Here is a 17,100-nt window from a genome sequence, read left to right as displayed (position 1 = left end):
AAACTTATTGAATACAATATAATAATAACAAACAAAGTAAAAAAGGATTGTTAACAATTAAATCTTCAATCTTTAACATTCAAATTTGATTAACTTCCTCAATCCAATAGATTAGATAGGCATGATTCGATCCGATTCGATTCCTTTAACAAATTTCTCGAAGTGATATGATCTTCATTGATAGGCGAGATACAAACCACAGTATTAGCACAACCCAAAAATCTTGATCTAAATTGCTAATGACCTAAATATTGAAACAATCCAACCTATAACAGTGCTTCAAGAAGTGGGACTTCCTCAAGTACGTCTTAGTCATTCCATTTTTTTTTAACACAAGGCACATAAACTTGTAGATAAGTTGAGAAGTATATCCATAGCCAAAATGTCACACTAGGTATGCTACATTTTACTTTTACTTTGTTTTTTTCCTATTAAAGTTTAGGTGAGGAGTAACAAGTTAACAACAATACTTATAGATCACTTGTCAAAGGAGGACAACAATACTTACAAATTTTGGTATTGGTTTTCTGGTCGCTTCTAGGTTTGTCAATATCCTAATTGCAGAGTCTTGTTGGTGAGAAAAGAAAAAACTGGTGAAAGAAAAAAGAAAAGAAAAGCAAAAATAGTGAAAGGAAAGAATATAAAGGATAAGTTACCTAACCACGTGGAAAATTTAAATGAAAATGTCACGTCAATTTTTTCGTTAAAAAAAATCTAACTACAACTAACGAGAGTTGAGAAATATTTAATTTTAAAAAATTCAATAACTAAATCAAAAAAATTAATAATAAGTGACCAAAATAAAATAAAGTCAATAATTTAATGACTGTTTTTGTACTTTATCTTAACAAATTTAACTCTTCAATATTTACAAATCCTACCAATTTTATCACAATTCTAAAAGTTTAAACAAATTTAAGCAACAACTTCACACACATTCAGTCAATTTAGTTTTGGTTCTTAAGCATGCAAAATTAAAATTTTTAAAAATAATTTAAAAAATACATGATAAAATAATAAAAAAAAGTTATAAAAAAACATACATAAGAATCTATAAAATTTAATAAAAAAATTATAAAAAATAATTTATAAATATCTTAAAAATACATAAAATTCTATAAAAATATTTATAATTTTATAAATATTTTATGTTATTAAATATTTTTTATATTAAATATTTTAATGTTAAATATTGTTGATATTAAATATTTTAATGTTAAATTAATTATTTAAAACAAATACGGTGCCAAGGCACCAGAATTTCTTTTTTTTTTGGACGAAAAGGCACTTCAATTAAAACTAGACTAATTGTCCTTAAAATAAAAACCTCGGACTAATTAACATAAATACAATAATATAATCTATTAGTATAATGAAAAATTACATATATCCCATATATCCGACACAATCCTCCCTGAATTCGGATAAAATATCTGCTCTAAGAATGACTAAATTCATTTTTTGCATGTTATATCCCCGAGCAGTAAACACAGCTTCTCCTTCCCCTGCCAGTACAGCTTCAAATTTTACTGAAACGGGTTAAAAGCAAGCAAAAAACAACTTTAACATTTTCCTTCTTTTTACATCCATGAGTATGATGATCAGCATGTACATTGCAATGAAGAATTCCCGAAGCACGCTGTTTTATTTGCGATTTTTCTAACTCGTGTTTCGGGAAGAGACAATGAAAATGTTGCCGGAGAAATAACAATTCTGTCCATCATATTTATTTTAGGGGCCTCAATAATTGCTTTAGGTGGAGATAATGCCCATTGCATGCACCATATTGCAAGAGGCCTCATGTATATAAGTGATCGGTAATGCCCATCGGTTGTCCAGCCTTCCGGTGTCTGGAACCAGTATCTGTTTGCAAAAGAAATCAGAAATAAATAGAGATTCTCGCACCACAATCATTTTGATGAGATAGCAGTGAAATTAGCAAGCTATTGATGGCTATTGTCACCAAAGATAATGTAAGATCCTCATGTTAAACACTTACCCGAAACCCTCTTCTGACCAGCCTGCAATGAAAATACCTTCAGCTGTAGTGAATGCTTCCTCCTCCATTCCAGCAAGAAGCATATTTGCTGCCACAGCGTAGGTAACACCGGTCCATATTTCACGTGACTGCATACAAGACTCATCCACGTTTCCATTCGGATGCATTCCGTTTACAGCACCCATCCTGCCTCCTTTAATTTTCATCACATTGAAATCAAATATTTTCTGAAGAGAACTTCTTGTTTTGAACTCATCAAAGATGGGACCCAAGCCTGAAGATGATGTGTACCATTGTCCTGCCAGTTGGTCTGCTTGTATCGACTTACTATTACTACTAGACCCACTGTCATAGTTGAAATAAGAACCATTCCATAGTTTCTTCTCAAATTCTGATTTTGCACTAAAAAATTTGGTTTTGCATGTTTCAGCAAAGAACTTGTCGCCTAGCCGCTGGGCCATTGCAGCAGCAGCTTGGAGCGCAGCAAGCCATAAGCAACCACAGTAAGCACTCACACCATGAACAGTCCAAGCATCGTATGTTTGATCTGGAAATCCATCATTTGCAATGAGGCCATCATCATCTCTATCAAATTGTTCCATGTATTCCATTGCAGTGCGTACAGCAGGCCAAACTTCAATACCAAATGCCATATCTCCTGTGGCAGCAAAATCTCTGTACACTTGAAGCACAAACTTGGAATTCAGATCCTTCCATTTGCTTGTGTCATGTATATTATATGCATTCATTTCATTCCAAGGATCATGTGTCCCTAGGTCATGAGGGACAGCTCCTCTAACCTTACGAATCCCGTAATTACCCTCTGCTAGAAACTTTACTTTCCTTCCATCCTCAGATAAAACTGCTTTGGCGAAGTCACGTTGAATATTGAGTTCAATTTTGGGAAAAAGCTCAAGAAGGGCAAAAGATGCATAGAAATGGACATCGTAAGTGCACCACATGATATATTCAACTCCTTCCAAGTACAGGAACCTACCAACATCTTCATTGCCATCAAGTTGATCCTCCGTTTTCAAGTGATGCGAGAAGTGCTTGCTGCTTCGCTTTTTCCTGGGAATAGTTGAATTGCCATTCTGTTTTAACCCAACACCGGTTGAACTGTTGCAACCACTTGTACTAGTATGTTCAAACCCAGTACTATGCCTACAATTCATTTCAGCTTCAGCTACTTTTATATTTTTGCTTTCTACTTTTATTGGTGGATCTTGATCACTTTTCACATCTGCAGATGGCGAGGAAGAATCTGCAAAGTGTTGGAATAAGTTAGCAAGCTTTACTGACCAAGGTGTTGGTATGGGTTTTTGCCAGTATACAAGAGACTACAAGTTACAGGATGCAAAAATTAATTTAAGCTAAACCAACATGTTAAAGACTGGGCACTTAGTATGAGTACCTATCCAAACAGTTCCACCAGCAACCAAGAAGTAGAGCTCATTAAACAGAGTGAATTTATACCTGCAAATAAAAGACAAAGATTAGCTAACTGACATGATATAGGAAGATATATCTATAACTAAACAGACATTTTTTTTTCTGGTGGCATATAAGCATCAGATAACAATATCAGACCAAAAATACACTGATGTTATGTTTGGTTGGAGTATTATTTGTACCACATGTTTTAGTCATTAGTTAGCTATAAACTAATACAATTAGTAATTTTTAGCCACTCACATGAATTTTTTGAAGAGGTCTTATTTTGTACAAGAGTTTTTACTAATCTTTCTAATTTGCATGTTTAAATTTGTACTTGTTATTCTTTATTTTATGTCTAACTATTGTAGAACATACGTGTTAAATAAGCTTTTCCTCATGTTATTACACCACTAAGCAAACGGAGCATGAATGCTGTGTTCTCTGAGACAGAATTTGCAGAACAAAGATTATGCAGCTTCTAAGGCATAAATCAAATTGATTAAGGAGTAGTAAAAACCCCTAGAGAGAGTCAAAGATGCATGGTATTCTATGTCCCACCTTGACCTTGACCTTGACCTTGACCTTGACCTTGACCTTGACCTTGACCTTGACCTTGACCTCCATCTCCATCTCCCAATTTCATCTCATTCACTTTCTTCCTAGCAAATAAGGACGGAGAAACATGTGCTCATGGATACATTTTCATGTCTATTTTTGCACCAGCATAGCATCAGTAATGCATTGAGTTGTTATATAAATGTATTACATGCATTACATACACCCTCTCCTTACATCTAGTACCCATATGGGAAAGAGAAAGGTTTTCCTGCATGCTAAGATTCATTCTTTACGGACAATCTAAATTAAAATAAGAGGAGGGTGAAAGATAAGATTGATGTAAAAAATAAAAGGTTGCACGGAATGTTACCATTCTGGCAGCCTTATATCCTCAAGGATTGGGCTTTGCCATTTCTCAATCTCTTCTTCCCAATGCTTGTAATCTACGAGCAATCAATCAAAATGCTAGCGGTCTTAGGTTCAAATATGAAGTTAATAGACATTTACTAGTATCACTTAAAAGGTTCTGAAAACAGAAGCAGAAATTTATATTGAAAAGCATGGTTCCAAATAAACAATGACTTGTAAAAAGAGGATACTCCAAGATAATAAAAGGATATTCAAACCAGATCCATACTTGTTAGTGCATCATGAACCAAGTCCACAGCTGCTCTTTCAGATGTGCCATAGAATTTTGTGTATCTCCTGTAAGAAAAGGGAAAATTTAGAGAGGATTACATAAGATGACTGACTTAAAAATGCCACTGAGCACATACAAAGAGCAAAACAGATATTGCTAGATTTAAAAACATCAGATGTCCACTAGATCAGCAACATATTAGCTATCTCCCAGGAAAAAAAGTACAGCTTCAACATCCTGATGTAAAAGGAAAAGTTAACGGAGACAGATGGTAGAGACTAATAATAGGTGTTTCTCAGAGCTGTAAAGTTTTGAATTTATTGTGGCGTTAAATTCATGTTGGCCATAGCTTCTTTAAAGAGACAATACCAGTAACATCCGATCCCAGCTCTGTAGTGAACACAGCAAACTAAATACCTGAGCATGCATTAATGATTAAAGGATAAGGAAAAAGATGCACTGAAAATACCGATAGTACGAGCTCCCTTTTGAAAACTTTATTTTTGGAGAAGACCAAGCAAGAGCAAATGCAATGGTGCACTTTCCATAAGGCTCCACCCAAGCAGAGGCTGAAACTGCAGCACACAATGTCTCTCCAGGTGATGAAGGCATGCTTGGTCCAATATTGAAATTTTCACGATCAAATTGTCCATCCTTTGTATAGAAAACAACAATTTAACTCTCAGGGGGTCAGCGAAATGCATAGGATAGCCATAAGGGATGGAAAACCTTTAAAGAGTGCAGTGATTCTATTAGGAATTCATGAAGCAAAGATTTATGCTTTGGACTGAATTCCATAATAAAATTGCAGCTAGGAAGATTGATGAAATGAAAAGGCAGGCAGACAGCCTTTTACACAAAACAATACCTGCATCATTTTTCCCCACATCTTCCTTGCTGTTATAAAACTTCCTTCAGTAAGACCAAAACAAGGTAGAATTGTTACATTGACATTCTGTGTTTCAGATGCAGCAACCGCAAAAGTGACAGGAGGGTTCCCCTTAGCAGTCCTGTGAAATGGCCAAAATTCTTAGAAACGCTTGAAATCAAGTCATAAAGTAAGCAATATATACAATTTTTATATGCGCATATATCATGAATCAAAGAAAAACACAAACAAAGATAACAGGAGACAATATGAGGGATGGTTAATGTCTTCAATGGCCCCTGAACAAAGTTATTTGTCCAATGTGATACCTATAGTTTAAATATGTACAATGTTGCACTATTGGTTTAACAATATAACCCACTCCTCCAAACATTGTTAACTCTCAATGAAGGTCATTGACCAATCATATGATAGCACATGGCAAAATACCATCCCATCAAGCATAATTAGTTTCATGATCCTACTTGGCATTGACATGTTAGACTCGCTGAAACAATAAGGGATATTTAAAGTGAAAAAACAAAAACAAAAATGTAAAAAAGTTCAAACCCTTTATTCTTAACAATACAAGTTGAAAGGTTTCAAAAAAGGAATGTTTATTTGGAAAATTTTCAAAATTTCCTTCATTTCTCAAATACAAGGAACACTTTCAGAAAAATTAGTTTTTTTCCTTTCTCCTACTTTATCCTCTCTTTTCTCCAACAAGAAAATAAAATATTTTCCAACAAGAAAGGGAGAGAAGAGAGACCAAAAACATAGGTAAAATAATTTTATTTCTTTTAAAATAAAATTGACTAAAAATTTTTATACTTAAAAATAATAACACAGTGCAATGTCATCTATACAAATTGCTACTGATGTTGTGGCAAACTTATGCCAGGTCTCATCTTAAGACTGGCCAGAATCAACACTATCTGAGTCAAAATTGTAAGAAGAATGAAGTGCATCGGTAGGCCAGCTGATGTTCATTTTTAAAGTAACATATATCACACTAAACCGTTTAAAATAAATACTTTAAAGCCCAAACATGAACAAATAGTATCTCACTGCCAACGGTGAAGAAAATGTCCAAGAAGCTTATAGATTGGAGGAACATTTCAATGCTAATTAAAAAACAAGGCAAATTTAAAGAAAAGAACATGAAATATATAATATTTTCCACAGAGAAAGGAAAAACTTAATAATAAAGGAGTTAAGCAAGCTAATTTTAATTTTAATATTCTATGATCCTTGAAAATTCTCAAGTTCTCAAGGAATGACATTGTGAGAAGGAAGAAAAGATGTTTCAGGAAGAGACAATAAGAACATTGATGAGGAATCCTTCTCGAAAGATCTAGTCATTCTATAATAATAATAGTACGCTAAATACAATACGGTTTGAGTTTTTGGTAGTTACATATAAGCCTCCTGTATTTCTTTCAAGCACCTAAGACATTCACACAAATATATAGAGATGGTAGCGGATAAAAAAATTGCAGTTTTTTGTAATATCTAAATCCAAATCCGCAAATCTATGATAAGATCTGAATCTATTTATTATCCGTATTAAATCAAATATAACTCTTAGAATCCAAATCCTAATCAAGTAAATTATCTGTCCAACATTCAAATCACAAAATACTTGAATTTATAAGTCAAAAAATAAAATAAAAATTGTACAAAGTAAAGAGAATAATAGAGTCAGATATTTGAACTCGTTATCCACAAAAGTGAAGTGGATGCGAATAATGGATATCCAAATTTGTATATGTTATTCGCATTAGTAAGCGAATTCACAGAATGGATATCCAAAAGTTAATATCCTAGTTGTCTCCAAATTCACTATCGATAATAATTAGAATATCAAAATCTGAATATTATGTGGATCCAGGAAATCTAAATCCACGAAAAACAAATCAGATATCCACAAATATCGAAATCTGCTCTATCCATTTTCATCTCTACTAACATGTGAAGCAGGTTTCATGAGACAAGGTAAATTGAACGGTTTGTGCCTTTTCACATCTAGAAAAAATTACGCAACTAGTGATTTCTCTCCAACACTTTAGAAATGCAATAATCAGACATACCCCTTCACATCAACATTCCTAGTAATGAATCATGTCTCCAAGTTTAAACAAAAAAGAGAAAAAAACGGTGTCCAAACTTTCTTAATGTTCTATCTCAAAGTTTGTGCAAAGGGTCTCTGCAACGTGCCATTGGAAAATGTAGAGTTCTCAAATCTTTTCATTTTCAAGAAAATGTCATACAACTTTTTCTACCAACACAAATATGTTAATGTAACACTAAAAAACATAGCCCAACTTCATTAGATAACTATCCTATCCACTTACAATGTAGTGTGTGCAACTTTTTTTTAACTTCACAAGCATAGTTAAGAATCCAAACCATACATCTTTTATTAATTTTTATTTTTCTAAATATAATCCTAGTATGAAAACATATGTTCGACTCTTGACTTTGCTCATAGAGTTAAAAAAATCCATTAGCAATGGATAAAATACAAATCTAATTTAATTTATATTTTTAGTAAATTATGTAATTTGATTAAGCCACTAATTGTCATTAGTGAAACATAACTTTTTCTTTTAGACTTGATTTCTTCCCAAGGTCAAATATCGTCAACAAGAGCGAAGCCAGAAAACTGCTTTAGGGGGAGTCAGAAATGAATAATAATTTCTTTTTTGTGGGGGCAAAGTGCAATTTTACCATTATATTAACTTTTGATTTTAGAAATGATTTTTGGCTTATTTAAGAGTCTAACATAGTCGCATTGTATTTTGCTCTTTTTTCCATTTCTTTTCGTCCCCATTATTTGTGAGTTGTCTTTTTCTCTATTTCCATTTATGTTCCCATTATTTGCGAGTTAGTGTGTAGTTAAAAAAGGGCTGAGACTTGGATGGAACTACCAAGAGAAATCAGCAAACCAACCATCATATATAGCTATAAGGGTTTGATGACTTGCTTGTGATGAAGAAGTACACCGGAAACTCCATCTTCACCTCTATCAAATAAAAGGGAAGGAAGTTAAGATATTTTCCAAAGTGCATGGTTCAAATGAAAAGAACATACACAAGAGACTCACATGAATGGTTCATTGACATGATCTCCTGAAAAGTGCGAAATTCCACCAATTGAATTCTGCAGAAACAAAGATTGATTAATGAACATACAAGCACCTGTATCATTGATTTGAGTAAAACTATACAAGTTTGGACATAGAATATGAACTACCGCCCATGTGAAGAGTAAGCTGACTTTTGCCCTTTCTTTTCCAGTATTCACCAACTGCAATAGAATAAGTAATGGTCAAGTAAGGAATGAAACAAAGAAATGGGCCATCAAATATTCTCAGATATAACCAGTTACAGATCAATTCTAAATCGGTACATAAGACCAAAACCTGTTGTAACAAGTCATTAAATTCTTGAAATTAGATGCTTAATAAACATACTGTGTAGACAAAAACAGCTGATGGAAGACTGCTGTCCCTATAATCATGTGGCACAAAAGGTGATATCTGTCGACAGGACACTTTTAGATCTGGATCTGGTTCACCTGAAAAAGTAACAGATTGTTCAAAACAAGATTCAAGGAAAAATAAAGACTTCTAAACACAAAGAAAGTTTGAATAATACCATCATATATTGTCCATGCTCTAGGAAACAAAGCATGGTATGTAGAATGCTGACCATTCAGATTCCATCCCCATGAAGAAATACCCTCATCACTAGTTTTGCTGAGAAAGCATACAACTAACATTACACTTACAATCTACACAATCTCTAATAAAGAAAATTGTCCCAAACTTCAAACAGATGATGAAAGAAAGAAAAATCCCTATTCCTCAAATCTAGGCAAGCCCCAAAAAGTACGATGGAACCTTTCTAACTTCTCAAGAAAAATAAATTAATATAAAGGCACTTCGAATACACAAAATACACCATCATGAAGGACACTGCATATTTAACAATGAATTAACACACCCTCCCAAAGAACCCTCTCCCTTCCCTTTTCTGCTGAGCACTCATCCCAACTCTGAAAAGGAAATTGCTATCAACCATGAAGTAGCTAGCATTTCCTTACCAAATAATTTTAGAAAGGAAGAGGAAGTTCAGAGTTCAAATACCAAGCTCGATAAATAAATAAGTACCAAGCTGAAAGCAATTTTGCAGTCAAAAAATGACGAAGCAATGAAGTTTTAATGTTATAAATAAAATGCAAGAACTAGTACATAGAAATCAAACTGGATATTATTTGCTCAATCAAATTTTGAATAGAATTTTCCCAGGTAACAATTTTCATAATTATCAAAACCTGCAGCTCTGGGTTCTCATAGGGATATTAACAACTAAAATTAATGACATGCAAAATTTTCAGTTAGTTGAATAGGTATCAATTTCTGCCCCTTGATATGATGATATTCACAAAGTGAAACAAACAAGGATAGAATGACCAAAGAAGATAATCAACAAAGTACACAAAGTAGGAGAGCTACTGACTTACATGCATATCATCAAATTAATTTTTCAAGCCACAGATATATATGACGCACCAGTCAAAGTTTGATGTTAAATGCATAATTACAGGTCTCGTATACCACTTGAGGTGAACCTCATATACAACCAGTCAATAAAAACATGAAAAATATCCATTTCTTTTATCTCACAAAAATGCAAAGATATACAAGTATCCATTTTCTTTTAGAATGATTGTAGTATTGCTTAACAGGGTTTTCTTTCTTACCCTAGTCCTTCATGCTGTCCGGGAGCCAAAACTGATGCGTACTTCTTATTCCCTCCATCGCGAGATATAAATATCTACAATATCAGAAATAAATCAAACCAGCAGGAAGAAGAAATTCTGGTTTAACATTTCTTGAGCTAATTTTTTTTTTTTGTAATCCCTTATCTGGGGGGGACTGGCCATATCTGTTTCATAAATTTAAGTTGGAAAAACTGCAACCATAATCTACTAATAAAATAATATTGAATAATTGATGGTGCACAGCAACTACATGATTGGTGCTAGATTTAAAATGAAAAAGAATGTCATCTTATAAAATTCAAATATTGCCTCTCAAAACCTTTTAACGAAAATGTCAATTTGTCTCATCAGAAGAAAAATTCAAGTTCAATGCATATACATGTGTTCAACTGATAGTCCTAAAACCATATGTTGACCGATCTTATATTATATACATAGTTTTGGTTTTGGATCATTCTCTTGAAATAAATCAGTTAGAAACTCATAAAAAAATATAACACGAACAAGTAAATAAGTAGAAGGGCAGAGCTTTACAGAAAATTGATTAGCCATAACAGGTGAAATGTTGCAAGTTCCAGGGACAATTTGCCATTGCCTGAACTCACCTCTGAAACCCCTGGATATACTGCCACTCCTGCAACATGATTTGCCACCATTAGAGTACATGAAAAGTTCCAGCACTAAGAACTGAATGTAGCTAACCAGATTAAATACCCCATCCCTCCCAGTGGAACTCCTTGAGATGCGGATGGCTTACAACTTTCTCGGGTGAAAGGGTCAATGGGTGCTTTCTGCACATAATCATGCGATAATATAAAAAAGAAAAACTCAGAAAACATCTTCATCCTGCAGTTGTGCTATCTAGGAAATAATAACCTATTTCTAGAGACTAAAAGGTGGAAAGAATATCAAATGAGTGTAAACTGAATTAAACAAGAGAATTACCCTTCCATGAGAAGCCTCTTCCCTGACATAGGACCATAGACGTATGCCTAATCGCACCTAAGATTTCAAAATTACCAGACCAAGGTAACCAGCACAGGATATCAAGCATACTTGCTATACAGAATTAGTTATCTCTTATCTGGAATCAGTCAAGCAGGGTCTTCTATCACTTACCATCTGTATTGCTTCCATAAATGTAACACTGAATTCTTTAAGAATATTAGCATGGCTGTTTAACCTTCTTCTCCAAGCTTGTTTTGGTGGGGCAGCACTATCAAAATTAAACTATAGAGAACCAAACCAAAAAATCATTAAAATCAGTACAGAAGAAAGCTTAAATTAATCTGAAAAAAAGAAACCACGATTATCATGTCAAATAGAATAGTTCTCATATAAAAGAAATGTGGCAGTGAAACCCAAAATTAAATCAAAATGTCACTTTTAGTCCTTTTATTCAGTCATATGTATGCAGACGGAATATTGTCATATTGCTGATTTAAGATTATCAGATATGAAATAATATCATGAAGACCCAACTCCATTAATTTGAGACGAATCACTATCAATCTCTTCCCTACAGTTGAAACGAATACTGAAATGATTCTAAGTGGCATCAAGTTCAAAACGTTTTTTCTTACTTCAAACAATTTACAGGTTTTTGACCAGACACCAGCCGCAAAAATCAACTAATCGTATGTATGGCATGAATCGTATCAGGCCAGCGATCCTTTTTTTTTTTCCTGAATTTTGACGAGACGCAAGCTCGCAGTCAAGCTCTCAGTAATGGTAAATACAAAGAAAAAGGATCATTTCCAAATATTTAAGTAAAAAATTAATTAAATAGTTCCTAAGGCATGCCTTATATGCTATCTACAAAATCACGCGCAATGATTGAATTAAATAAGAGGCAGAAAATATACAAAATAAATAGTTCAAATTTCCTACAAAATGAATTTGAAACCTTATTACTTTAGGATAGAACTAATTCTGTGGAAAAACAACCTTGCTCCTCTTAACTTTTAGACTAATACTATTTTTTTTCCTCCGCTTTTACACATTTTCTCAGGAACCAAACAGAACGAAATCAACTTATAAAAAAAGAACGCCATAATCAACAAAGTTATTCCCGTTAATATTAAGGAAAAAAAAAAGAGGCAAAACAAAAAACTGACCAATTGTAAAGTATTACGGCTGACATATTCTTCAGGCGGCCATGAATTCTTTTTAGAATGAAATAAGTTTCCAGTAACCATGTTGACTAATCAAAATTCAAATTTCCACTCCAATAATGTCCTTTCCCAAATTCATGCGATCAACAAAAGAGAAAGAAAAATAAATAAAAGCAAAAGAACTTGGAAGAAAAAGCCTCCTATACTCTAAAGATCTCTTATTTATATTTTAAAAAAAAAGAATAGAAAAGGAAAGGAAATGCTAAATCAGAGAATCGCGGGATCAGATATGTAGGGGTACTTTAGATTTCCGTGTAGAAAAACTGGACAAGCGTTAAGCATTCGTGGCGGCTTTTTTGGGATATAAAAATGGAAAAAGAAGAGAAATAAAAATTTAAAATAAAAGAAAGAGAGAGAATGAAGGGGGGACGGGTGGAGCCGTAGGGTTGGCGCGTGGAAGATCCCTTTGGACTTTGGAGCCTTGTCAGCTCTCATGGATCGCCAGGTGGGTGTCAATGTCACAATAAAGTCCAATTTCTTTCATTTTTTATTTATTTGTTAATATCATATTTCATCCAAGTTCAAAATACAATAATAATGTTAGGTTAAAATTTTGGTTTATTATCAACTCGTAATTAAAACATTATTAAAAATTATTACTAAAAAACATATTTTTATAATAATATAATTTATTTTTAAATAGAAATATTTTAATAATTTTTCAATTTAGTTATATACATTAGTATTTTTTTTATCGGAGTATGTACATACACCAATTGGATTAAAAGCTTAAGATAAGTATAGATGTTGATAACTTGATTCTTAGCCAAGTGTTGTATTTTCAAAACATATAAATTAAAAACAACAAATATTTTTAAAATTTTATTAATTATATTTTTTTGAAAATGTGAAAAATTTTGAAATTTTAATTTTTCCTAAAAGGAAAAAAGAACAGGTAAAAGGTCGATGCGTGATAGCTGCCTCCAATGGGTGAGGATGTGGGGTCATCTTTCTTTTTGGTCTTAAAAAGAATATGGTGGAGTATTTTTCTAATTAAAATTAAAAATGAAAACAAAAGTAAAAATAAGAAAATTTTTATTTGATTATTTGCTAATTTAGTGGGCGGTGCGAACTTGAGATAATATGCGGTTGTGTCGTGTGGTGTTTGTCTGGACCGCATCGCATAGCGTCCCACGCAGTGAGCAACTAACTAATTTTACTGTTTTTCCATTTTCCATACCACCTGCTCACGGGACAAATAACAAGATCCACTTGCTTGTTCATATGTTACTAAAACTTGAAAAGAATAAACTATGCTATTAATCATTAAATTATAGGTAAGTTTTTATTTTGGTCACTTAATAAAAAAGGTTATAATTTGATCACTGGACTATTTAATAGTTTTCATTTAAATCACTATACTATTAAAATCAATGTTATATGATTTTTTTTTGTTCATACTATCTGCACCAATAGAAAGCGCTTTTTCCTCTTCTCTTTTATAGTTCAGTTTGTTTTTTTTTATGAAACAATTTTGGAAGCCACAATTTGCGAACTAAAATTCAAATAACTTTTTTTCTTTAATCTTTGACATTGACCATCAAATCAACTTGGATCTAAGGTATGTGCTACTCGTCGATAGGTACTGATCCACTATATCAATCATCGAATCGTCGCTTGGAGCTCACTGGCGAAACTTTTTTGAAAAAAAAAAATAATCTAGTGACTTAAATAAAAACTTTCGAATAGTTCAATAATCAAATTGTAACTTTCTTTAGTTAAGTGACCAAAATGAAAATTTACCCATAGTTTAGTGACTAATAGTGTAGTTTACCCATAAGTTGAAGAGTTAATTGCATTAGACATCATTAAATTATACTTTCATTCTAAATTGATCCTTAAACTTTAAAACATTCTAAGGGCATATATACAATGGCACCTGAACTTGGCAATTTGTACATATTTTGTATTTTTTTGGGACATTTAACCGGTACCTAAACTGTAACACCCCTAACCCGACCCATCTGCCAGATCCAAGTATGACTTGATTAACTTATCCTAAATTCTATCGACTAACTGTTATAAAACAAACTATATTGAAACAATAATGCTTCTTACAACAAAAGCCTCAAGCTTATCCAAAAGCTTGGTCTCACAAGGTTTTTGTCACTATACAAACTATTTGTTTACAAAATAACTCTTGAAATTTAGGTAAGGGCCAACTATCCTAAAAATCTAGATTTTAGGGATGTTATCTGGCTTCGTTGTTATTGTTCTTAAGGCGAAGCCTCCAATGGTACCCTCTTCCTATGTGTATGACTTTAACTGCCCGCAATCCTCGATCTTGTCACTGTCTTGTTAGGTCCATTCTCTAAGTCCTCGATTAACCTTGCAAATCCTGCAAACATCGGATAAACTCTTATAATTTCAAATGAACTTAGTGAGTTCCTTCACTGCACCATAAATTAACCCTATTGTACGAGGGTAACAAATGTAAATTAAACTAAACATAAATTTCCTCCTTGCTCGCTCGAGGCGAGTGTTCTTTATCAGGGTGGTGGATTGTAACACCTTTAACTCGTATCCGTCGCCAGAATAGGGTTACAAAACATTACCATAAATATGCAACTTAAATCATTCGTTTTCAAACATTTCATATATCATATCATAAGTCATTCAAACATATACATATCATCCCTTATTCGAGCCCTGGATGCCTTAGAAATACTTTAAAAATGATTCGGGACTAATTCAAGAACATTTGAAATAATAAGGAAAAAGTTAGAAAATTTCATACTGTAAGGGTCACATGGTCGTATGACTCACATGGCTGAAACACACACCCGTGTCTCAAGCTGTGTGAACATTCGAAGTAGGGACACATGGCTGTGTCCCAGCCCATGTCCGTGCCCGTGTAACTCTTTGACTTGGGTCACATGGCCAAGCCACACACCCGTGTGCCAGGCCGTGTAACTCTCAAAATGGCCTCACACACCCGTGTCAGGCAGTGTGCTAGGCCATTTAACTGCCTGACTTGCAATCTTTGAAACCTACAAGGGAAACACGACAGTGTCACATGGCCGTATGTCACACACGGTTGAGACACACGCCCGTGTCTTTGGCTATGTGGACAAGAAAATGGCTAAATCAAGCCATTTCTTTCACCCTTCACAAGCATAAACTTAGGCACTTTGTCACACATGTTGAAGACTTCTAAACATGTTCAAAACTTGCATAAAAAAAAAGATCTATACAATAGGCTAATAACCCGTACAACCAATATTTAGGCACCTCAAACACATACATAAAACATACCTAAACATGATCACACTTAACCATTCATCAACTAACTTATCTTCATACCAAAGCATTTCCTAATTAACCGCAAATCAAACATACCAAATTGGTCGTATCCATACCAATCCACAAAGCATCAAAGTGCCGAAAGCACACTAACCAATATACCATATTCATAAATCAAACATATCAAAAATTCATCAACAAAACCAAAACAATCCATAAGTGTTTACTTTCATAACATCCTATTTGTACCAAAAGATATCTATTCTCCTAGTTTAGTAATTCGCCATATTACACCAAAACAACCTATAAAGCCACATATACATGCCACAACCTTAAAGAGAACAAGAACTACCAACATCGATGGATAGTGTGAACCGTAGATTCGATTCGGCCAAAAGTTAGCGATAATGATCTATAAAATAATACACAAAAATGTATAAACTTATCATCAATTGAATGCAACTTTTATTTTAATCGATTGAAATTATCGAAGTATAAACAGGGGCACGTATGTACAATCAGGGGTACTGAAGTACAAACAGGGGCACGTGTGTGCATTCAAGTATAGTTAACATAAGTATTCTATTACATGGTTATAAGATGAATATATATATATATGGAATTTCAATTATACAGTTAAATACTATGAACTTACATTGACAACTAGCGCGTTGGAGTACGATCGAGCTAATCTGTGACTTTTGCCTTCCCTCGATTTATAACCGGCTGAGATATATCTTGATCTAAATAAATAAGAATTTTCAATTAAATGTTTCAATAAATCTCAATTATTCAATTCAATCCACAGAACACATCTTTTTGCATACTTACAATTCTACCCCTAACATTTTAACTTCTTTACAGTTTAGTCCTTAAACTCGTAAAATGAAATTCATGCAATTTCATCCACTTATTATGCTAGCTGAATTCAGCATACACCCATAACAACTCATACAATTCATTATTTCATAATTTCACCATGTATTTTACACATTTTACAAATAAATCCCTAATTTACATTTTCAATAAAAATCACTTTATAAAAATTGTTTATTTATCAACAAAGATTCATTTTGTTCCATCAAACATCAAAAACCACATGAATACTTTCATGGAAAAACCCTAACCTTTATCAGTTTTGCAAATTAGTCCCTAGGCTAGCTAGATTAAGTTACAACAACTTCAAAAATATAAAAATTATTAAAAATGGGTCAAAAACATACTTACATGCAAGGTTATAATCTTAGCCGAAACTTAAGCTCCAAAAATGGCTATCCTTCTTCTCATTCTCGGTGGTGAACTTCCATTAAGAAGATGATACCATCTTTTCATTATTTTAGTTTTAATTTATTTATACCTTTACCATTAAGCTTAAACATCATTTCAATGATGT

At 33.2% G+C, this 17,100-nt stretch overlaps 1 protein-coding gene across 6 annotated transcripts; it reads right to left on the bottom strand.

Annotated features, from left to right (window-relative positions):
- Positions 1–1,337: 1,337 nt before the first annotated feature.
- LOC107897751 (non-lysosomal glucosylceramidase) lies at positions 1,338–12,762 on the bottom strand. Of its 6 annotated transcripts, none has more exons than XM_016823320.2 (18): positions 12,408–12,762; positions 11,410–11,520; positions 11,236–11,292; positions 11,005–11,081; positions 10,825–10,924; positions 10,270–10,343; positions 9,162–9,262; positions 8,978–9,081; positions 8,758–8,811; positions 8,609–8,664; positions 8,489–8,527; positions 5,503–5,644; positions 5,104–5,288; positions 4,632–4,699; positions 4,365–4,437; positions 3,414–3,475; positions 2,000–3,263; positions 1,338–1,863 (listed from the first exon to the last, which is right to left on the bottom strand). In XM_016823320.2, the coding sequence occupies exons 1-18, from the start codon at positions 12,486–12,488 to the stop codon at positions 1,602–1,604; spliced, it is 2,910 nt and encodes a 969-aa protein (XP_016678809.1). In that variant the 5' UTR covers positions 12,489–12,762; the 3' UTR covers positions 1,338–1,601. The 6 variants fall into 6 exon arrangements, with proteins under 6 accessions (XP_016678809.1, XP_016678808.1, XP_016678812.1 ...); XM_016823319.2 differs by having other exon boundaries at positions 10,993–11,081; positions 12,408–12,761; XM_016823323.2 differs by lacking the exon at positions 11,005–11,081 and having other exon boundaries at positions 10,896–10,924; positions 12,408–12,510.
- Positions 12,763–17,100: the final 4,338 nt, after the last annotated feature.

Source organism: Gossypium hirsutum, chromosome A10, assembly GCF_007990345.1.
Source record: "Gossypium hirsutum isolate 1008001.06 chromosome A10, Gossypium_hirsutum_v2.1, whole genome shotgun sequence".
Classification (NCBI taxonomy): Eukaryota; Viridiplantae; Streptophyta; class Magnoliopsida; order Malvales; family Malvaceae; genus Gossypium; species Gossypium hirsutum.
This window is presented reverse-complemented; position numbering and strand designations above follow the sequence as displayed.